At 48.4% G+C, this 23,582-nt stretch overlaps 1 protein-coding gene and 1 long non-coding RNA gene across 2 annotated transcripts in view; both read left to right on the top strand.

Annotated features, from left to right (window-relative positions):
- LOC113971175 overlaps positions 1–21,361 on the top strand; it is a 30,299-nt gene extending 8,938 nt beyond the window's left edge. Inside the window, exon 3 of the long non-coding RNA XR_003535465.1 lies at positions 20,648–21,361. This is a non-coding gene — a long non-coding RNA (uncharacterized LOC113971175). The remainder of the gene's footprint in view (positions 1–20,647) is intronic.
- Positions 606–18,318, top strand: YPEL2 (yippee like 2). Its single transcript, XM_027690795.1, has 4 exons — positions 606–917; positions 15,814–15,857; positions 16,599–16,707; positions 18,047–18,318. The coding sequence occupies exons 1-4, from the start codon at positions 801–803 to the stop codon at positions 18,134–18,136; spliced, it is 360 nt and encodes a 119-aa protein (XP_027546596.1). The 5' UTR covers positions 606–800; the 3' UTR covers positions 18,137–18,318.
- Positions 21,362–23,582: the final 2,221 nt, after the last annotated feature.

Here is a 23,582-nt window from a genome sequence, read left to right as displayed (position 1 = left end):
TCAGGGAGTTATGAAGGAGAGTGGAATGCAGGAATCCTCCATTTCCCATGTGGAAACTAGGGCAGAATGGAGAGAAAAACTGGTTTGGTGACTCGTGTGCTTACCTGGTGGCTGAGAAAACCCAGGTCCAGCTCCCAGTTTTCCCGTGGGCTTCTGGGGTGTCCTGTCAGTGAGTGACCCAGGACAGGAGCTGGCAGGGCTGACTCTGGTCCCCACTTTCCCTCTGGCTTTGTCAGGAGCTGGGCCTTGACATGTGCAGTTCCCCAGAGGTCTTTGGGAGACCAGGCTTGATGAAAGTCATCTCAGCACTTCTGTAGTCATTTCCAAACCCATTAAGTGCTGGAAGAGTGACTGGAGATTGCAGTGCCGGATCGACAGGGAGATGGCAGATAATGGCAGCAGGGAGAGGTGAGGGCAGTCAGCGAGTCACTGCTGAGCTGTGAATAAATATCTGTGCTCCCGATCTAATCCACAGACATCAATCCTGTCTCTTGGCTGCTCTGCTTCTTCCCTGCCCTGGATCAAACCCTGAACCATCCTGTGGGCTGGGAGACCGTTGTCACCTCCGTGAGCTGAGCGCGGTGTCTCTTGTTTTCCGAGCGCAGGTTTGTGCGAAGTCCCCTCTCCCGTGCCCGACTCTGTTCCTCTGAAGCGTCACCAGCGTGTGGAGCCCGCCCCACACACCCATCCCCTGCCAAACCACGGCCTTTACCTGCGTGTTCCGGTGTTTCCCGTGCGACCCGTCCTGCGGGAGTGCCTCCTGGGCCGCCCCAGAGTTCCCCCAGCGCTCCGTGGCTCCAATGGTGAAGATGACAAGGTCCAAGACTTTCCAGGCGTATCTGCCTTCGTGCCACAGGACCTACAGCTGCATCCACTGCCGGGCTCATCTGGCCAACCACGATGAGCTCATTTCCAAGGTATGTTCCCGACCTCGCCCGGGCGGCGGAAGGTGCGGAAGGTGCGTCGTCGGCTCCCGCTCCGGGTCACCTGCCATGGAAGGGCCTGGCCTTACCCAGCGCCTCCATTTTCACTTGGAAAATGGGCCCTCAGCCCAAAGGATCTATTTGTGAGCTGCTGTTCTTGTTTTAAGTGATTGTGGTCCTCGGCATCCTCGTGAGGGGCAGGTGCTGGTCTCTTCACCCTGTGACTGTGACAGGACCCGAGGGAACGGCTGGAGCTGAGTCAGGGAGGTTTAGGTTGGATATCAGGAAAAGGTTTTTGGGCACTGGAACAGGCTCCCACAGGGCAGTCAGCGGTCACAGCACCAAACCTGTCTGAGTTCAAGAAGTGTTTGGACAACACTTTCAGGCACATGGTGGGAATCTTGGGGTGTTCTGTGCAGGGACAGGAGTGGGACTCGATGATCCTGATGGGTCCCTTCCAACTCAGCATATTCTATGATGCTGTGACCTTGAAAACAGCAGTGGAGACAGGATTCCAAATCCAGCCCTCTGGAGTGCTTACAGGTGGTCTGACCCTTCCTGTGAGCCTCCTCCCTCTCATTTCCAGCTGGGAAACCTCCCCGATGGTCAGGACTGTGCAAGTCACCTTCCCAGCACTTGTTGTTCATGTACACACCCACCAGCAGAGCCAAGGGGTTGGTGCATGGTCATGATTTGGAGGAGAAGTGTCTGGAGAAGTTGTCTCTGTTAAACTCAGAGCTACACCTAAAGACAAGACTAAAGGCCCTACTTGAGGGAAGGTTCTCTGATGCCTCTGTCAAAATGTGGGGTGGGTTGGTGCTCAAACCTTCATATTTTTGCCACTCTATTACCAGGACACTTTGCAGTGAAAAAGCAGGGATGGGTGGTGGGATGTGCTCTGAGCTGGGGAGGGTGCAAAGGTTCTCATCTGTTGAGCAGAAGGTGAAGGGTCTCGAGGATAAGGTAAATTAAAAGCTTTCAGAGCTGATAAATCAGAGGCCTTTGATGCAGAGGGAGCAGGGCAGTAAGAGGATCTCGTTCTGAAGTGTGAAAACTAAACTTCCTCGGAGTGTGTGTTGGAGCCTGCAGTTCCTGGCTGTGGTCAGGCCTCGAGCTTCCAGGATTCGGCTGCCTTGGAATAACTGTTCCGTAAAGTTTATTCAGCTTACAAAATCTGTGTTCAGAAAAAACAGACACAGCAGAAAGATTTATGAGCTGAGGTGACTGGAAATTGGTGCTGTGAGCTGTGCCTGTGCAACTTGAACGGCTCAGCTTCCTGGAGCAGCCTCGGGAGAAAGGCTGGGATCACCAGGGACAGAGGTGCTGTGTGCATTGGGAAAGTGTGCAGTGCTTCCCCTCTTCCTGCTGGCACAGAAAACATTGCAAGGTGTCACCTTGCACCGAGGGCATCTGTCCTTGCAGGGTTGGCACCGGCAGCCGTGGAGATCCTGCTGGATTTCCGTGGTGGGAGCTCAGACCCGTCACCTCCCGTCGGAGTCTGTCTCCTTCCTTTTTTTCTCCTGGCTGTTGCGTGGGCCAGGTTGATGTGTTACCTCTGTGGTGTTGTCTCCGTGCCAGAAACTGGAATTTAAATATTCTGGGATGAATAATGCTGATGGCTGACTGCTCCAGTTTGGGGTTGTACAGTTTCTGAGCAGACAGGATTCCCATTAGGATGTTACTCTGGAGCTCCTCCTGTCCTGGTACAACTGCAGTGGTTCTCAGAACTGTCCTAGAGGGACTGCAGAGCCTTCAAAGAGGAGGAGGTTGTGCATTTCCTCAACAGAAAGGAGTTTTGAAATGTGAATGTAAATTTTGAAATGTAACCGCAGTCTGTGCCCTGGGGGGGAAATACCTTCAGCCTTTTGGGGCTGCTCGGTGACTTCAGGCTCCTGTGCTCGGTGAAATGGGGCAGGAAAACAGGGCAGTGACTCCCCTGCCCGTTCACTGGGAGAGCTGATCCCCTGGATTTTGTGTTGGGACACAGAAGGTGCTTCGCTGGATGAAGAAGGAGCTTGTTTTCCTTGCTGCTTTTGCAGCACATTTGAGTTTGTGCTCTGCTTTTTTTCTCTCGAGGTGGCTGGTCCCCAGCCAGGGAAAACACAAGGCTGTGCATTCCCAGTGCTTTCACCTTCGGTGCTTCCTTCCCCTCCTTGTTCCGTGTCCGTGCTCCGGTGCAGCCAGCTTTGCAGGCTGAGGAGCTTCCAGCAGGGCAATGCCAGTGCTGCCAACTGCTTGGAATTTTAGCTTCTGTCCTGCAGAAACTGCCCAGGAATGCTGACTGCTAAAATACAGACATGAGGGAAAGTAGGAAAGCACAATGTAAGGCTGTGTGTGAATTGTGGAGGTGTTAACTCCAGTGAGCTGCGGGATCTGCTCCTTCTAAAAGTTCATTCAGACTGAGGTGTAAATTAATAGTTGGGGCCACAGTGCTGGTGGAGCACTAGCAAAGGGTTTGGGGGTTTAGGATTTATTTCTCAGGGTTGTAAACATTAATAAGGCACATCTTTGTATAACTGAAAACCTTATGAAAGTAGTTGTGCAACCATGATTTGTACAAGTGGCTGTTCAACAGAACAGTCCCTGCCTTGGGGGGGGGGTGACTTCCAAAATGTGTAGAAACTTTCCCAGGCAAACTTAAATAGTCGGTGTTTGATCTGTTTGAGTTGGAAACATCTCCCCGAGGCCTTGTGCAGTTCTTTCATCACAGCCTTGTGGCAGCACGAAGAACCAGGCTGAGCAGTTGTCGTGCTTGTTTTCCATAAGAAAATGTGGCAAACGGAAGGAAGGAAGGAACAAGCGCCGTGGGGATGGAAAAGGGAGTGGGAGACTCTGCAAACTGGAATGTTTCTCAGCCTGTGGTGTATCTCATCCTAAAGCTGACTGTCACTTGAATCAAAACAGCCCAAATGACACCATCCTTGGAAACATTCCCCAGAAAACAGGCTTTTATGTAACAGCAGGGCGGTGGGGGTTTGGCTCCGTGGAATTAATTCCTCTGTTCCTTTTGCCCCAAGTTGTGCAGAGCCCCCAGGAGAGCTGGGCTGCTCTGCCTGCCCTCAGCTTTCAGCTCCTCTGCATACACCCAGGTTGCAGCCCTGGCTCATGCCCTTGGCTGAAACACGAGCTGGAGCTGAATCCCAGGACTGTTCTGTGTCAATCCATACTTTATTTCCTCTCCATCTCCCGAGTTTCCCCTCTTAGCCCTTCAGCACCAGTGTTAACTTACTGTGACTTCAAAGTGTTTTGCCAGCCCTGGGTATCTGAAACTCTTTGACAAATATGCCTTGGCAGGGCAGTTTTTGCTTTCTTTTCTACCTAAGGAAAACCTTGTGCCTTGAAAGGGGTGGAAGGTTCCTCAATAAGCCATTGCTATTTAAAGAAAATAATCAATGCTGAGGCTTTTAAGAAAATCCAAAGCTGTTACACGAAGCCCAGCTACCAAAATGTTTCTTACTTGGCCTTTTATCTCCTGCAGCCCCAGGGAGAAAGTGGTTTAGTGGGTCTGATTTGTAACAAGATCTAAATTGTGGGTTGGACCGTCTGGCCAAGAAAGACCTTATTGACTCAGGAAATAGGAAGGTGATCAGATAGATTGGGTGGAGCTGAGTAGCTACTTTGCTGTCTGGGCTAGCATGACTGGAGGTTCTTGTTCCCTTGCAGCAATGCATCATTTAAAAGGCTGTGCCAAATTTAGTACATGCTCTTGTTTCGCTGATTTTTCCAATGCCTGAGTGGACTGAGACTTTGGGAACTCAACAGATTCCTGTGTGACCTCGAGTAAGTCACTGGGTGTCTTTGTTCCTCCTCTCCCCACCTGTACAGTTGGAATGCTGCTGTTTTGTCCAGTCTGCTCGGAAGATAAAGCTCTGGAGCAGGTCCTGTCTGCTCCTCCAGGTTGGTACAGTGTGTCCCAAATCCTCCTCCGTGGATTTGCTGTAAAAACAAAGATACTGTGCCAGGGGACTGTACTTAAAAAGCACGTTTCAGTGTCTTCCAAATTGCCAAAAATTAAGTGAAAGGTACTTCTTGTTACGTCTGTCCTTCCCAGGCACAACATCCCATGGCTTGGAGAATGTTTAAGAAAAATATAAATTCCACAATCAATGGTGGCAAAACCTCTCCAGAAAGGAGACAGAGGGGCTTTTCTTGAGAAATGTGCCTTCTGCATCATTTTCTGGTGGGGCCTGTTAACAAAACAGACATTCAGCAAGGTAAAGAGCACCTTTTCCTTCCCAAAATGGCAGATGGGATGCTGATTCCTGCTTATTCTGTGCTGTTCAAACCTTGTCAGCCCTTTTTCTGTTCGGTTCCATGTGTAATTGGTGCCCAGTGGGAACAAGAGCAGAAAGATGCAAAGGCCAAAATTGCCACATCAGTGTCTTGGTTGCTGATTTTCTTTTGCCATGTGAACAGTAATTCAGCAGAAACGTCCCTGCTTATGGAAATATGTGGAGAATGTCTTGTGGGCGTCCTGCAGTTCCTTTTTTTTCCCCTGCCTTTCTGTGATCCAACTGCTAAACACTATGCAGTGATGTATCTTCTGAAGCTGCCTAAAGGCTTGTGAGGAGGTTTAGTGTTTCCCTTTGATGTCTGCTGTGGAGCTTCTGCTGAACAGGGATGTGCAATTCCTCAACACAAAGGGCTGCAGCTCCTCCAGCACTGAGAATTTAGGGAAAATACAGCACTCCTGTGTGCCTGACTTTCTCAAACGGGGTTGGGTTGTTCATGAGGGAGCACTTAGAAAGCTCTTTTTGATCTTCTCAGTCAGGAGTTGAAAGGTTTATCAGCAAAACTCACTCCCAGTCTTTGTGGCCTGGTTCCTTCCCAGCCTTGGTGTGCCGGTCCACCACCCCTCAGTGAGATTTAGAGCACTCTGAAAACATCACACTTTGCTCCATGTTGCAGCTGGGGGATCTTTAAAAGGATCTGAAGCTTTGGTGCAACGTCCAGATAAAGTTGTGGATGAATTCAGCTGCTTGGAAGCATTTGAGGCACCACGTGGAGGTGAAGTGGAGCAGCAGTTCTTGGGCTTTTTGGTTTGGCTCTTTGCTTTTTTCTTTCTTGTGTGTGCACAAGATTTAAGGTTCTTGGTGCTTTGCTTCTCAGGAACCAGCTGGTATTTTTGTGGCAGTTCACCTTGAAGACAGGGAGTTATTTTCTGGGTGGGGGGAACGTGCACAGAAGCTGAAACAATAATCCTAAAATTACAATGTGGTGATCTTTAATCTAGTGGGAAAAGGAGTCTTTCAGTGCTCAAGACAAGCCAAGAGAAAATCCTGCATTTCCATCATGGGGAAAAAACGGTGTGTGAGCTGAGATGGGTATTCCCTTCTCATGGGTCAGGTTCTTACTTTTCATTACACAACTTTTATTCTTGCTTTAAAAGTAGATCTTGCGTCTTCCCAAATATGAATTTAAGTTCCCAGCTCCATGGTAAGGAACTCTTAAGGCCAGGAGGAGCCATCACATCACCCCATCTGACCTCCTCTGGAACATGGGCCAGTGCATTTCATCGGGATTGCAGCAGTTCTTTCAGGGAAGGCATTTAGTCTCCATTTGAAGACTTCAAGGGGGAAAATTCACTGCTCCCTTTGGCCATTTTTTCGCAGTGGTTAATCATCCTTACCATTAAAAATCAAAGACTTTGAATTTAGGTTTGTCTGACTTGTGCTTCCTGTTACTGGCCATTACTTTTCTTCTTTTCCTAATAAAATAGATCTCTAGTACCTCCTAATCCTTGCTGTAAAAGGTTGGGATATACAGCCACCAAGGTCACTTTTGATCACTTTTTTGGACAGGCTAAACAGATTCAACTTTGTCATGGTGCAATCTCTTTTTTTTTTTTTCCAATTCCATTTAATTTTTGTGTGTTTTCTCCATCTTTAGCATTTCAAGATCCTTTTAGGAATGGGGACAGGGTTGGTCTCATTGTTCAGACTCAGCAGTAGCATCTTCTCAGCACATCATTTCATAACTGTGCTGCTCTCCCTGGCTCAGCCCTGCACAGAAAGCTGCTGTTCATTTATTTCCTGTAGCTCTTCATGCACCAGGTTTATCAGTTTTATGCACATTTCTAGAAGCTGTCCAGCAGCTCTTGGATCCTGCTTTTCAGCTCTTGTTCCCTAATGAGTTGCCACTTCCAGGTATTATTCAGAGCTTGCCCTTAATTGCAAGTATCAGAGTTGGAGCTGTAAGTGATGAACAGCAAAGTCTGAGTGTTTTTTAACTTCCCATTTCGCTGCTGTGAACGTGAGGGAAAAGGTGTCTTGTAGTTCTTGGCTTCCCTGAAGTTTAAAATTAAATTAATTCTAGAATTAAATGTGGATTGAGAGGCTTTCAGTTTGTTTCAGGTTGTTAAATGGGCCTTTTCCTTCACAGGGGGTGGAGTGTTTATTAGGCAGGAGTGAACTTTTGGAGACAAACTCACACCAGGGCCTTTTCCAGGCAGGTTGGGGTTTGCAGTGGGTCTTTTATTTGAGCCCCTCTGAGCAGCCTGTGTTGGAGAGGGAATAAACAAACAATGCCCTTTGCAGGAAAAAAAAGTCAGGATGTGAAATCTGAGCTGTGCCATGAGAATTTGTGGTGCCTATTCCACAGCCCAGCCACCTCAGTTAGATCTTTCTGTCCCCTGTAATTGCTTCCTCTGGGGTTTACCCTACAAGTCCCTGTGTTCCCTGGGATCCATAGTGGGATCAAAGACAGGCAGGATCAGGCCTCTTATTTAGTCAGGATGTGGTTGTTTAATAGAACAAGCCCGAGGTACTTTGTACCTCTTTGTATAACTGTGTTTATACAGCAATTAACTGGTGTGTGATTTTTAAAATATTTCATTCTCTTCCAAAAAAAAAAAAAAAGAGAGGGGAAAAGGTAATAAATCACAATAGTTTTGAAATCCCTGTCAAAGAAGAAGAACAGGGTAAAAATGGATTTTTCTAATCCATCACTTTCTTTGTGGAAACAGCTCTCCTTTCATCTGCTGCTTCCTCTGCCTAAGAATTGATGACCTGGGCATAAATAAAATATTGTTCCCATTTATTATCCAGGGAACTGCCAGGGACGAAGGACAGTGAATCATCAGGGTTTGTGCTGCAACTGCTGCAAATCCTGAACAACTGGAGCACGGAGCTGATCAGGTCTGAGCCTTCCTGGGTTTTGGGGAGGGGGTTCAGTTGGAAGAGGAGGGAATGCCAGCAGGATCCAAGGCTTGCTGGTGGGGGGAGCTGCCCTGGGAGCTTCCCGTGCAGGAGTGTGCTTTTAATCTGATTTATTGCTGTAAAAACTGTAATTGTCACACACACATTGGAGGGTGAGGGGGGGGGTTCACCTGCTGCCCCTGAGGAGGAGGCCCTGACTTCTCAGGAGGAGTCTCTGGTGGTAATTCCTATTTTAGGAGCAGCAGGGAATGCTGTCAGAGGGCTTCACATCTGTTTTAGGGAGCTGTTGGAGGAGTCTGGCCTCGCTGTTGGGCCTGGCAGTTTTTCCCATCCAGCAGAACTGGAAGGGGAAGGTTTGAAGCTGGAGCAGACAAGGAAACTCCACCCTGAGTCTCCTCTTAAAACACACAGCAGTGTTCCCATGGCAATCACAACTGTTAGAATAAGTAGCTACAACAGTATTTCCATCCCTTTTCATCTCAGAGTCAAGTTTTGAAGCGCAACAACAGCAGCAGCAGCAACCAGAGACCATCGAAATCACAAGAGAAGCCCCAAAATATTGTGAGGTTTTTATGGAAGTAATAAATTCAGTGTGGGTTTTTTTTCATTTTGTTTGCCTTCAGTGGTTTGTGCCTTTAGCGTTCACATTTTGAAATTCCACTTTGAAGTCTGTGAGCTGGAAACACATTTCAAAATAAATAGGAACAGAGTCCAGGGTCCCAGGGCTTTGGGAAGGAGGGGGAATAGCACAGGGCTCGTGATAACACGGTGAGAATTCAGTGTTGTGATGGAACTGAGGCAGAGCCTGCCAGGCATGTGAGGGACCAGGGGACAGAGTAGATGGCAACTGTTTTCTGAATTTTGCCATTCTGTATAGAGTTTAGCTCAGCTTAATTTGTGTTAGAAATCCATGTGCTCGAGGCAAAACCAACCCCTTGATCTGGGGCAATTTGTGTTTCCCTAAACACTGATCTCCGTTAATTACAGAGATCTCCTTCCAGCTGCAATCCAAAAAATCTCCCCTTGGAGAGAAACCTCCTGCCCTCCCCCGTGGTGCTAATGGACAGTGACACATGGATTAATAACTGGGAATGTGCCCCCGGATCCTGACCCACTTAAATCCCTGCGTGCAGTTTCTGTGCCCCGTGGGAGCGTCGGTGTCACCTTCGTGCTGCTCTGACGTGTGGCCGAGCACGGCTCCCATGGATCAGGCATCACTTCCCACGGGATCATCCTCCTGGCCAGCAGGGATATTGTGGAGGTAACACTGCAGAGCAGTGTTCTTACTTTTCACAGCATTATTCCACAGTCTCATGAACAGCAAGGATTTTATATTTATTTTTTTTTAGTTTCAGCTCCTGGAAACGTGAGGGGATGAGGGGAATCTCACTTTGGAAAACTAAACCAACCAAACAAAAAAAACCAATTTGAGGATTATTTAAAATTAACTGTAATTAAATTTTCCTGAGTGTTTTAAGGATCAGGAGGGGGGGACGTTGGAACACACGGATTGCAGAGCACAAGGGCTCTTGCAGGTTGGAGTAGAGATGGAAGAGGCTTCAGCTTCCTCCTCTCAGCATCTTTGGAACTCTGCCCTTCAGTCTCTTGTTGTGGCACAGGGAGGGAGGACTCGGACCTGGCTCACACAACATGGATGTTCCAAGGACTGAAGGTTCTTCCCTCACAGCAGAGCAGGAATTGAAGCTTTCCCAACAAAAGTGGGATGTAGTGGAAGCGTGAGGTTCTTCAGGCACTGATAATTTGCCCTGTTAATTAACTTTTTTTTCCTGGCAGTGTCATCATAAGCCTTTGTCAAGCAGCATTTCATGGCAGTGATGCCAACAGGATAAGGGTGGGGATAGGAATAAGGATTAGGGATGGGGATAGTTCATGGCTGTGTGTTCAGACCTTTTGCACTGTCTGGTCTCTCCCCACCTTTCCTGTGTGGTGAAAGTGCTGAGTGGGTTCCTGTCTGGACCCAGCTCATTCCAGGAGCAGGGAATGCCAGGGTTGGATGGACACCTGCTGCTGCCAGGAGGCAGGATAAAAAACTGCCACCACATCTCCCACCAGCATTAAACTGGATAAAAGTCTTTCATCTCCCCAGCCTGAGCACCTTCCTGCTCATAGGCTGCTTAACCTGGGACACAAACACAGTGTGAAACTGCTGGGATGGAGCTTTTCCAAGGATGGAACATGGGGGTTGTTCCCTGTGTGTTTGCACAGCAACATAAACTGCTGGGGAATAAGGCCATGCTGAATTAATTGAATTATTTCAGAGATGAGTTGGTCCACTAATTCCATATCGATTCTGGGCTTTAAATAGCATTAAGGACCCATGTTAAAACTCAATTAAAACTCAGGAATGCAGTGGGAGCAGGATAAGGTCACATCTGTGCACATTCTGAGGTGGAATAATGTAACTGTTTCCCTTGACATGGGTCTGTGTCTGGTGTAATCGGAGGTAAATTGAATCTCTGTTTAATCTGATCATGGGCTGCCCCTTCTGTGAAGAAGAACAAGGTGGAATTAATGAGCCCTGAGGAGCTCTCTGAGGTCTGTGTGGATACAGGGACTGAGTAATTGAACTTGTGCTCCCTTGGGAAATACTTGAGTGTGATGTGAGGAGGTGGTTGAATGGCTCAGTGCTGGCCAGGGCAGCCCCAGGATCTGCAGCAGGGATTTTATGAGTTATATTTTCCAGTTTTCTTCCCACTGTGCAGTGACTCCCAGGGAACCTCCTGGCAGAGCCATCGTACACCTGGTGTGGTGGCTCCTCTGAACACACTGCAGGGCCAATCTTCTTAATCAAACCATTATTGCCATAATTAACAGGGCTTGAAAGGTGCCGTTGAGGCAGAGCTTTCTGCGGGATGTTGGCTGATAGGTGGGATAACAGCTGGTAGGAATTGGGATTAAGTGTTCCAGGGAGTGGGATGAGCACGAGGAGAGCCTGGGGATTGGGGCATATCTTCACACACAGACTCATGTGCACTCCAGTTGCACTGACATCACACTTTGTCTTACTTAGAGGTCTCCTCTCCCTGCTCAAAGTGTATTTTATGGGAACACCTCACCCTGGGATGTTTAAGGGTCGAATCAGCAGCGAGAAGAGATAAATCTTGCATTCAGTGTTGTGCAGGTGGCTGGAGCAACTCTAAAGTTGTCCACTTGATGGTGGGAAATAAATGATCACAGATCTTCTGAATGGGTGGGTGGGTGGATTCTTCTGGCACAGCCCCCGTGCCCCGGGGGTTCATCAGACACTTCTCCTCCTGCACTGCTCTGTCCCAGCAGAGAAATCACAAACACAGAGAACGTGTCCTTTTTTTTTGCAGAGTCCTGGTGGTCATTTGGCTCCCCCTGAGCTGCCATTCCACACTGCCAGGCCGTGCCATGGCTCTCTGGAAGTGGCTCTGCACCGTCTGTTCCATTTGCATCCCTGCAGGGAGAATTATCTGTGGCTTTCAGGAGCGTGGTGTGAAGGGGCACACTCTGTTCCTTTTCCCTCTCCTACCTCTTTGGGACTGGTTGCCTTTTCATTTTTGCTTTATTGGATTATTAAAAGGCTGCCAGCTGGATGTAGGTAAGTGGAGGTTTTCTCTGCTGCAGTCTGCAGAGAGCAGGCATCAGTGTGGAGCCATTTAGTCCTGGCAACTGCTTCCTATTTTTCCAGATGATTCCAGCCAGCTCTTTTTGTGTTTAGCCTATTGTCAGATAAAGTCACAAAGACTCAGGGTATTAATCCTGTCGTCTGTTCAGTGTGTGGAGCTGCTGAGTGGGCTGTGCCGTGAATGAGGAGCTGGAGGTGCTGGGGGAGAGCGGGATGGGGTGTGGGCGTGTTCGGAGCTCGTTTGGGATTCGTGCCTTTTTCCCTGGAATCATGGATTGAGTGTGAAAATTCCCTTCTGCGTCCCCAGGGAGGGGAATGTGCAAGTGTAAAGGTCTGATGGTGTGAAGGCAGGTGGAGCTGGGGCAGGCTGCAGTGGTGGAGGGGCACAGCCCTGCCCTGCAGCCAGAGTGGCTCCCGAGGAATCCTGAGGAGGAATCCTGAGCCATGCTCGGAGCAGACAGAGCTGTGCATTCAACACTTAGTGTTGAGACCAGAATATAACAAGTGGGCTCAACCAAACCAACAGCTCCCAAGGTCGTGGGTGCTGGATATACCAGGATTCATGGCCTTGCAGGCTGAGTCCCTCTCTGGTGGCTGCCCTGGAGGAGCTGGAGCTGGATCCTGGCTGCGTGTGCCGCTTCCTCCTGCGGCAGCTCTGGTTTAGCAGCGTCTGTGAAACCCGAACTCCCCTGCTCTGTCTCTCACCAGAGCTGCAGCTCTGCACTGGGCTCCTCTGCCAGCAAATAGGGAGAACACCCTGCTCTGAAGGACTTGTGTCTGCCCCATCCTGTGGTTACAGAGCAGTCTGTGGGATTGGCCTTTAACTGGACCCAGGAGAGGGGAAAGGGGAGAAGCCATTTCCCTCAAATCCTCCCCCCCGCCAAAGCATTTGTTTTTTTTAAATAGCGATTTCACAGCTCTAATTTGGAACCAGCACAGCTGAGGGGACCATGATGAGTGTCTGTACATTGGGTGATAGGGACTTCTTAAACCAGAGCAGCTGCCAAAGCATCTCAACGTGGAGCTTCTGCTCTGAGGGGCAGCTTGGCGGGAGAGGATCCGGCCAAACTGCTCACTCCAGGCTCGTGCTTTCCCACCTGGATACTCAGATCAGCGCTCCTTGGGCCCTGCAGCTCTGAGATGCTGAGCACCCCAAGGCAGGGAAGGTTTCTGGGTGTGAGTGTCAGGAGGAATGAGCTGTTGTGCCTCTCAAATCCCCGAAGCCTGTGTTGTTTTTTTGGAGGGGTTTGGTGCTGGCATTTACAGATGTGTTTCCAGCCAGACACTGAGCATTAGCAGTGCAGAGAAAAATATGTGCTTGGGCTTTCAGTGGGAAACAACAACAATGAAAAAAGATCCTTTCTGTTTCTTCCAGCTGGAAAGTGATGCCAGGAGCTGTTATTTCAGAGAACAAGAAGTCTGGATTTCTCTGTGTGTGTGTGTGAGAGATGCACCTTTGAATGTGTATCAGGAAAATCTACCCAGAGAAAATGCAGAGCATAGAAAGTAGGTCTGGCTGTCACTTCAGTGAAAACCAAGTGTGTTTTGGAAATGTCTTTGTGTGTTTCTTTTTAAAAAACAAACAAACAACAACAAAAACAAAGACAAGAACATCTGCTTGTGTATAAATATACCTGTTTTTTCTGGGTTTGTGCTTTCCATTACAGCATGTGCCAATTTTTCTGGAGTGCCAGAAGAGCAGGAAGATCTTCTGAAAATGCTCAGGTTACAACACTTGGATAAAACCCTCCTGTGCCACCTTTGTAGGGGTACAGTCGGCAGAGGGCAAATGCACTGGGGAACTTGTGGTTGCCAAACTTCTCCAGCTTCTTTTTATATGTTTTGCCAAATCCTCAGCTGGCTGGAGGGGGAATATTAAGACAGCAGCAGCCCTGAGAGCTGAGCAGTGGTTTGTTGAGAAGTTCTGCTTGGACAGGGGATAATTAATGTGATTTTTTTCCCAGTGCCCACCCTTATGTCCCCTAAAGCACTGGCTTGAGCTGGAAGGAAGGGCATCTCTGAAAGGATGCTGCTGTGCCTGGGAGTGGAATGGAACAATGTCCAGTGAACCCCAGCACAGCTGATGGGATTGGTTTTGTTTATTAAAGACAGGCCTTTGTACGGCAGGAACGGAAAATCCTATTTCTGTACCAATAAAAACTTTGCTCCCATGGTTGTTGTTGTTGGCAAACTCAGTCCCTTTGGTGTTTATGGAAAAGTATTTACTGGGAAGGCCTGGATGGTTTAGCAAGCTTCATCTGCTTTCCTTTTGCTTTGATGGCACACATGTTGCTGTGGGACTTGGTGTGTCATCCCTGAATCCCTGTTCCCAGGCTGGTATCCCTGTCCTGCAGCATGGACAGCCCCTCTCCCTCCTGTTCAACAATTCCCAGGGCGTTTTGGAGCAGCCAGGCCAGGCCTGGTTGGATGTGGGGTATGAGCCAGCTGACAATGGCAGCGACACAGAACTGCTGCAGAAGGATTAAAAGAAGCTTCTCTAATAAATGCAATTACCCAAACATGCTTGAGCCATGTTGTCCCATTTAATTCCTTCCCAAGAAAAGAGGCATTCCTCAGGGCACTGCTTTTGTCTGGCTGACAGAGATATCCAAGTGCCTCGGGCATCCTCTCTGAATCCAGAGTGGCTCTTCTGTGCCCTGAGTGGCAACTAATATTGGGCTTCAGATCCCTCTGAAGAACAGTTATCCCTCCAGGAGCGAATGGATTCCTTGCCAGGCAGTGATTTTGTAGCTGGCAGAACCCTTGCTGCCATGCAGACCTCACAGGCAGCTGGCACTGCTGGCCCTGGCTCTCTGCCCGGGTGCCCAGGGGCATTTTTGCCCACTGCTCTCTGGAAAGGATCCTTCTGCAATGGGGGATCTTCCAGGAGGGAGCTGTCATGGCTTTGGCTTTGTTTGCCCACGAGGCAGGAGCTTTGCAGGGCTGGACTGATGGAAAGGAACAACCCAAGGAAGGCAGGAACCCCCCAGGGTTGTTTGATGTGGTGTGAGGTTGCTCTTCACTAAATAAACGACCAGTGTTCGAGTTAAAACCTTGCAGGTTTCTCCTTCCCCTCAAAACCCTGTGTCCCACCTTTTTAAGGGTATTTAATCTGAAATCATCAGCTGAGTTTTTAAGAAAACCATTAAATATTCAGAAGGTCTTGGTGAGGTGCAAGATAAAGGATTAAATAGCCCAGAAAAGCTGCTCTTTGACTTTCCCAGCTCCCACCCCTCAGTGCAGACATTCCCTGGGGTATCCCACGAGGAAACTGGTGTACAGACAACTGTGCTCTTGCTCCTAAGCACCAAATGTTTAATTCAGTGTGTGCTTGTCAAAGTGCATTAAAAATGCAGGTGGCACTTGCTGGTGTCAGGCAGTTTTTGTCAGCAGGGCACCATCACAGGGAGATGTCACCGAGGTGGCACAGTGGAATCTGCTGGCTCTGGGAATGCCAGGAACTCCAGGAACAGAGTCCTAAAGATCTCCTGGACATCAGTGGGAATGGGAGGCTTGCAGACACCTCAGCAAGGGTGAGGTCTTTGTAGAGCCCCTGGAGCAGAGGTTGTGTTTGTGTTTTTGTGCACAAACAGATCCCAACCTCCCCGCTGGGCTCAGCCCCCGTCCCTGCAGTTTTCCCAAGGGGAATTCACGGGGTGGTTCAGCTGTGGCAGTGGAGTGGGAAATCTCTGTGAGCACCTTGTGTTTAGAAAAGGGATTCAAAGCAACGTTTGGCAGCCTCTGGGTGATGTTGGGAGCGTGAAGTTCATAAACAGGAGTGAAAAAGGGTGAAAAGAGACATTGCTGGGATAGAAAAAACAACTCAACCCTTGAGCAGCACGTTCCTGTGTGGAAACACCAGTGATTCCAGGTGGTTCCCAGTGGTTTCCCACCTGTGGAATGGGCAGGGGTTAGAGCTGAGGCAGCTGCTCCCTTCCCATCTGCAGGACAAAACCCCTGCTCCTCCATGCTCATCTCCCAACTTTTTTCCATGTGCTCTTTCCCAAGGGCCTGGATCAGAGTTTCCATGACCACCACTGATGCAGCCATGGAGGGCAGGGCCTGCTTGGGCCTCTTTTCTCTCCCCCAGCCGACTGAACTTTGTTTTCTTGCCTTTCAGTCCTTCCAAGGAAGCCAAGGACGTGCTTATCTCTTCAATTCCGTGTGAGTACCGCGCACGCGGCACCTGCAGCCCAGGGTGGGTGGGAGAAAACAAAAGGAGAGTTTCCCTTAAAAAACCTCTGCCTGGCACTTGGGAGCTTGGTGGAAACACTTGGAGAGAGAGAGAGAGGCAGGAAGTAGCACTGATTCATATTTGATTCCCGGTGAGGTTGCAGAGGAGCAGCGAGGAAAAGGTGATTTTTTTTTTCATCATCAGATTGAGAAATAAGAGCTGGTGGATGAGTCACTCTCTGCTCCAAGGATGTAGCTGGACCAAAGAGCCAGAATTTCGTAAATGTAGAGATAAATGATCTCTAAATATGCACTTTTTAGAGCTAACATAAAACCCAAGTATAATTTCCCGGCGACTGAAAATAGTTTGGGTGAGGTCACTGCCGGGATGTCTTTCCCAAGAACTGCTGATTTCAGTTCCATTTTTCAATTTTCCATTCGGGGAAAGCAAAAGCACCATTTTATCAATTTTGAAAATGAAAATCTTTCTCAAACGCTTAATTAGCACGAGTGCCTGGAGTGTTATTAATCTTCTGCTCGGAGCTTCTCGAATTAAAAAAAAAAATCTCATTTTTACCTTTGGAACTGCGAGAGATCTTTGGGACCGCTCGTCGTCCTGAACCTCCTGCTTTAATGCTTTTATAGACTGCAATGAATCATTGTCAGCTTTGCTGGAGGGGGGTTGGGTGTGGAAAAAGCACTAATAGGGAGCATCTCTTGCTTTCCCCCCAGAGTTAACGTGGGCTGTGGCCCTGCAGAGGAGCGGGTCTTATTAACGGGATTACATGCGGTGGCAGATATTTACTGTGAAAACTGCAAAACCACGCTGGGGTGGAAATATGTGAGTACCAGTGTCCTTTGTTTTGCCTGGGGGGCAGCTTTGCTGCAGCCCTTTCCCAAAGGTGTTCGTGTTGTGTCATGGAAAGACCATTAACTTGGGCACATCCACATCTTTTTTTCCATTTTCCCTCCTGCCTTATGTCTGTTGGATCCATTCAGAGCAGCTCTTTGTGCTGAATGGAATTTTTGAATTAAGAATTATTAAGAATATATACATTTATGGGCCCGGTTTTGATGGGTGCCCCTCAGTGCTACTTACCATAAACGAGGATAAATGTGGTTCCTGCTGTCTTTTTTTTTTCCTAGATGTTATCAGAGTAATAGAATGCTCCATTAATCCCGTGTCCTTCCCACTGGAAATGCTATTGAACACGGGTTTAGCTGTTTGCTGCCTCCTGCTCTTCATAAATTCAATTAGTTTCAAATAAAGGCTTGTGTTACATCCTAATTTCTGCTCCTGCAGGCACACACCACACTGGTTTGTCCAAATGTTGTGACCAGTGTCTGAACAAACCCCATTTTGTATCTGTGGCCTCTGGGCAGAAATATTTTTTACTAAATCAGTTGAAAGGCTGCGACCAGGAAAACATCAAAAATTGATGGGGGTGGAATCCATGCAGAAACACGGCATGGATCCCACAAATGGAGCAGGACACCAAGGACATCAGTTGAGTTTGTGGTAAACAAATCCCAGCATTCCATAACCAGCAGTGAGCCCAGGCCTCTCCAGCAGGGAATGACCTTTCAGGTGAGTTACAGGCAGCAAGGAGAGCAGCTGAGCAGAGCTGAGCTGATGTGGAGAGTGCAGCCTCCATAACTGAGTCCCTCCTGGTCAGGGACATGAGGGATCCCAGGGATTTCCCTCTCAGTTGTGAGGTGTGGAGGCCCCGTGTGTTTCCATGGCTGTAACCACAGATCTGTGCAGAGCTGGTCCTTCTCCTGCTCCTCCATCTCCACGGGAAGTTCACCATAACCCATCCCATTCCCAGTGTTGGTGGTTTTACAGTGTGTTCCATCAGAGAACCTCTGCATTCTCCACAAAGTAATAAATTCTCCCTGGAAAGAGGTGGGTTTTATCACCAGTGATTCCTAAATCCATGTTTAGTTCCATTGGCCTGCAGAAATCTGCACCTTACAGGGTGCCAGTCCTTTTTTCCCAGATAGCCAGAAGCAGGATTTAAGATTCTTCCCACATCATTTTCCTGAAAGCCAAGGAGCACAGCTGCAGTTTTACTCGACAGACAAGGCACCAGCATTCCCAGCTCTGATCCATAACTCTAATTTACCTTCGTCTCATTCTTTCTCCTTTTTTCTTTTTGTTTTGTTTTGTTTTGTTTCAGGAACACGCTTTTGAAAGCAGCCAGAAGTATAAAGAAGGCAAATACATCATTGAACTAGCTCACATGATCAAGGATAATGGCTGGGATTGAGTGGGAGAGCCCAGCCCTAGCAGCGTGTAAGAGAATGCCATCCAACCGAACATTATATCCAAGAGTGAGAGAGTGACTGAACGCTTGGTTCCATGCATTTAGAGGCTCTGCAACCCGGGAGCATCTTCACACCCTTCTCCATCTTTATTGGTGACTGGCCTCTAAATTTCTGTCTCTCTGTCTCTTTGCTTTGTATCTGTTTGTGAGTTGACCCTGGCTGCTTCTCTCTCTGTCCTGGCTCAGAGAACGCCCCGAATGCCGAAGCCATTCCATGTGCCCAGTGCTGGAGGACGCGCTGACGGTGGCTCTGGGGGTGGCATTTGTACCAGGAGAGCCCTCGGTGCGGGGGGAGGACCCGAGGTTTGGGCAGGAGGAGGTGAGAGGGGGGGTGGGCCCCAAGGGAATCATCCGAGGCTGACCCTGCGCTTCTCCTCTCAGTGCTGGTTAAGCAAGGCTTGAAACGTCTCTCCTTGTCTCGGTGGACAGATAAAATACCTCACCCTCCCCATCCCAACCCCCGGCTGGCTGAGCACGAGTTCCCCCCACGAGCCAGTTGCAATCTGTGTCATGTTTGCTGTTTATGAACTTGTTGTTTGGGGGGGCAGGGCCCGAGGGCTGCAGAGGTTCCCTCTTGCCTCTCCTTGTTCTCGCTGCTGCAGGGTAGGGAGGGCTGAACACCCCAGCAGAACACGGCTGCAGAAACCAAATCCTGACTCCTGAGCCCTTCAGAGAGGAGGAGAAAACCACTTAAGGCACAAGGAGGCTGGAGCTGCAGCTTAGAAGATATGACAGGGATGGAAAAAAAGGCATATGTGAGGCAAGAAAGGAAATTCCCTAGAGGAGGATGGGGACAGACTTAGTAACAGAGGGTACCCCTTGATTTCCAGGCCTCCCCTGAGCACCCTTGGGGGTGTTTTATCAATCCTTCACAAGTGCAAGTAGGAAAATGCTGTTACAGGATCTTTTCCTTAAATCCCAGGCCCCGGCCAACGTCTCCACTGTGGGAGCCTGGCAGAGAAATGGGGAGAGGAGGGAGCAGAGGGAGCTGGTGGTTGAATTGCACAGGTGGATATTTCAAGCCATGAGGTATCCCCCCAAAACCTTCCCCCCCCCTTTTCCCACTCCCAGAAGCCTGCTGCAGGCACGGAGGGGGGAAATGGGATAGACAAAAAAAGAACTTATTAATCTTCCCCCTACCCCTGAAATTACGCCTGGGAGTTTAAAGCAGGGGGGAGATGTGGGCAGCAAAACTGCAAGGGGATAAGTCCCTCCCATTTTAATTTTTCCATTGTGATTCCTGAGGACCTTCCCGAGGTGGATGGAGGGGAAGGGGCGTCGTGTGTGAGAGAGAAAAGCATAAATGACAATGTGAAGTTTGCTCTGCAACAGTCCAGCCAGTAACTGGTGCATAACTCAAGCCCATTGAACTGAATTAGTTTTATCTCTCTGAGTGAATTTTCTTTTTGTTTGTGGAATTCTTTCAAGTAGGTTAATCCATGGGGGGGGAGGGAGGAATCTTTCTTAATCCAGAAGGAAAGAGTATTGTGCAGGGGTTTGTGACTCCTTATGAAACGGGAGCTTTGGAGCTGTAATCTGCTGTTGCTGGATTCCACCCCGGAGAGGCTCTGAGGGGCTCAGGCCTGGGGGGCTGCTGGGACAGAGTCCTTTGGTGTTAAAAAATTGGCAGGGAATGTGAACAGAGACGCTCCTGAGGGATCAGGGGGGATCTGAGTGTTGGGTCCTTGTGCTGAAACCCAAACCTAATGAAGCAAAGGCTGTTTTTTTCTCTCAAACCTCTGGTTTTGATGATCCTGGAGAGGGAAGAGAGGTGGGGGCTGATCTGGCTCCTGCAGTGGGTGGAGTTGGATCAGTTTGGGACCAGCCTGAGGTGGCTTCTGCCCTCACCCTTCTGCTGTGGCTGTGTAACAATTGCTTCAGCTTTGGTTTCTCGTTGCCTCTGCTTCCATCATCCACGTTCCCGTCAGTGATAAAAACCTACTAGAAATCAAAAATTCCACAGTACCCACTGTCTTGTTCACCCTGGCACTGAGCTGGTCCCATTTCCCTGTCCTTTCCTTGGGGATCCATGACAATTTATTGAGTTTTGAGTAGTGGGAGGTAATTTCTGTTCTTCAAGCAGCTCTTGAGTCTCCTCAGATAACAGAGCCTTCAAAGGGGTCTGGTTGGAGCTGGGAGAAGTGAGGGATAATCCCAAATCCCATGAGTTTGAGGAGAGCACACGGGGCTCATCTTTTGATGTTGGTATTTGGAGTGACTGCTGATAAAAAGTGATATAAAAGGCAAGGCTGTGCAGAGAACTGCTCTGAGAAATAAGAACTACAGAGAGCTGGTTTTATCTGTATATTTGGGACTAGAAAGGACAGCGATCCATCAGATGGGGCTGTTTTTAACTCATCACAGGTGTCAGGCTTTTAATGGCAGCCAGCCTAAGCTTGAATATGAGATCTTAATCTGCTTTTAATTGGTTTTGTCCCACCAGCATCCGCAGAGTCACCCACTGCTGAGAGTGTGACAGGAACAAACCTCTGTGGCTGTGACTGTCCCCAACACCCCCAGAGTTCCCTGGGGGGGGTGTCAGTGCTCTGCCCAGGGAGACAAGGAGAAAGGGGCTGATGTTTGGTGCCCAGTAAATCTGAAGGGCTTTAATCCAGTCCTGACTCACCTGTTGGGAGCTGGGAGCAGGGGTGGGATCCGTGCTGGGGCTGCCACGGCTTCACCTGGAAGTGTGGATGGACCCAGAGCACAACCAAAGAGCCTCAGTCACCACCCCCTGCTCCTGGGGGGGCCCATCCCTGAGGGAATGGAGCCGGGAGAACCAGCTGGGAGATGTGGCCTATGGAAAAACCTCCTTGTCCAGGCAGTGCTGCTCCCCACGGGTGACATTCCTTGGGGAAACACGGGCAGCAGTGGGTTTTCCTTCTCTTTTGGTGTGGCAGCCTCGTGTCTGGCAAGCTGAGAGTTTACACCCCACCCCCCCACCCCATCTACCCCAAAGCTCAGACTTGAGTTCAAAAGTTCAAAACTTGAGTTCAAAAGTTCAAAACTTGAGTTTAGAAGTTTAAAACTTGAGTTTAAAAGTTTTAAAACTTAAGTTTAAAACTTAAGTTTTAAATTGTTTTCTCCTCTGGTGGATTATCTGGCATGAAATCCCCAATCCCTGTAATAAATATTCAGATGATAATATATACAAAGCAAGAAAAAAAACCAACCCAGACGTTATCTTGTGAAATATACTTTTGTAAATAATATTTAATTTAAAAAACAAAGAATAATAATAATATATTTGGTGCTGTTTTCTCAGAGCCCCTCCCTGAGAGCACTTTTCTGTTGTTTATAAATGATACTGTTTCCTTCTGTATTTGTTGGAAAATATGTTGAAAGGGAAACAAAACTCATCATCTACGTTGTCCGCTGAAGGTGCAGGTGTGGCTGGGTTAGGACAGACCCCAAGGTGGGAGGAGTGGGATGGGAGGAAGCTGGAACACCTTCCCAAGGAGATCAGGTGTGTAGGATTCAGGCCTGGAATTCCCTCTTGCACCAGTTTTGGCTGGAGTGAAGTAGATCTGGAGACAGGATTGAACATGAGCTGCAGCCCCCGAGTCCTTGGTGGCTCAGGGGCAGCAGGGAGGGAGGGTGGAGGTTTTTAACTAGTCCTTGTTTTTAAACTAAACCACAAGTCTCTGGACATGGATCCTGGTTTTCTTCTTGAGGTTTATTTTTATTTGTTGTTGTTGTTTGTTTTATTTTATTTTTTTTTTTAAACCAGGCTGCTACATAACAAATTAGAGTAAAAGTTTACCTCTCTGGCAGTAAAGTTCATTTATTTCGTTCTCCTTTCTGTCTTTTATCTCCCCTGTTCTCCCCCTTCTTCGTTTTTAATTCATTGGGTCTCTTGTTTATCCCGAAGTGGACCAACAGCACAAACCACTGGACTGTGTTTTGCTGAGCAAGGAGCAGTTTTCAGTGCTCAGTAACTGTTGCACGCTCTTTAATTCTCCGTTTTTGGTGCACACGATTTAAAAAATACACAGGAAAAAAAGCGAACGAACCAACCCCGTTGCTCTCGTGATGATCAAGTGAGGATTTTCTCTGTATGCATTTCTCTAACTGGTCTGTGAGAGTGTGTTGATCATGCATTTCACTGCACTTCCTTGTTTTCGGGAGGAGCGTCGCGTTCCCGTGGGATCCAGCTGTGGGATGAGCAGGTCGGAGACACCCCGAGCTCAGCTCAGTGGGAAGGAGCTTTTCCCACCAGGTGAGAGGCCTCAGTGCTCAGAAACAATCAGGTTAGACAGGGATTTTTTTTGTTTGTTTGTTTGGCAGAATCCTGTTTAAAAAAAGAATAAGCAGAAGAGGGAAAACAAAATCATCTTGAATTCAGAAAAAAAAAATAAAATAAATCAATGTATTTAAAAGCAAGCAGAATGGCATTGTGTAAGGTACAACCACCAGTAAGCTGTTCTCATCGTTCCAACTGTGTGTATCCTTCGTTTTGTTCTCCATAAGGAAACGGGAATGCTTTTCCCCCACTGACAAAACTAAGGACAATATTTCCAATACCAGCCTGTCTATGGATGCTCTTGTGTTTACAAATTGTGTATACTTTCATTTCTTTGATCTTATTTTAAATTTTTTTTTTTTTGACGTGTTCTTTCAGGTCATTTGCTTCGGTCATAAATGCAATTGTTTGTTTTCAAATAATTGGTTTTCACCTTTTCCTGTGTTTGTACATTGTATATAGTTCTTCAGTATTAGAGGGAGGCGTATTGTTTGTCATATTTACAATATGTGTTGGTGCTCATTTGAGAAAATAAAATTTTCAAGTACTAAAGCTGCTGGTCCTTGTTCCTGCTTTAACCTCCTGTGCTGTGTGCAAACCACTGAAATCCCAGAGCTGCTCCCAGCTGGGATCCAGCCTTTCCAATTCCTGGAGCTTTCACCTCGAAACCACGTGTGGTCGGGCTGAAAGCGGTGCTTTATTCGGGTTTTTTTGGGATGAGCTGATGCAATCCCTCTTCATCCAACTGAGGACAGCTGGGACCTGTCCTGGTGCCCTGTGCCAGTGCCCAGCAGTGCTGTGAGTGCCCTTAATTCCACCATGTGTCTGAAAAAGCAACTTAACCCTCTTTGGAGAGGCCGGGGCCGGGCCCTGAACTCAGAGTGAGCTCAGGCCAAGGCAGGAAAAGCTGCAGCTGAGAGGTTGGAGGAACTTGTGGGGTATGGCTGTGGGAGGTGAGGAGGAGCCAGAGGGTTCTGGGAGGTGGTTGAAGGCCAAGGAAGATGTGGCTGTGAACTGATGTCCCATGGGTGCTCATTCCGTGGGTGCTCATCCTGTGGGTGCTCATCCCGTGGGCAAACAGGTTCAGCAATGGCACAGTCAGTGCAGTTGGCTCTTTGCCCAAGGGGGTCAAGGTCACTGGAGTTC

The sequence above is a fragment of the Neopelma chrysocephalum genome, unplaced genomic scaffold, assembly GCF_003984885.1.
Source record: "Neopelma chrysocephalum unplaced genomic scaffold, ASM398488v2 Primary Assembly neopelma1_82, whole genome shotgun sequence".
NCBI lineage: Eukaryota > Metazoa > Chordata > Aves > Passeriformes > Pipridae > Neopelma > Neopelma chrysocephalum.
The sequence above is the reverse complement of the archived record's forward strand: the minus strand, read 5'-3'. Positions and strand labels throughout refer to the sequence as shown.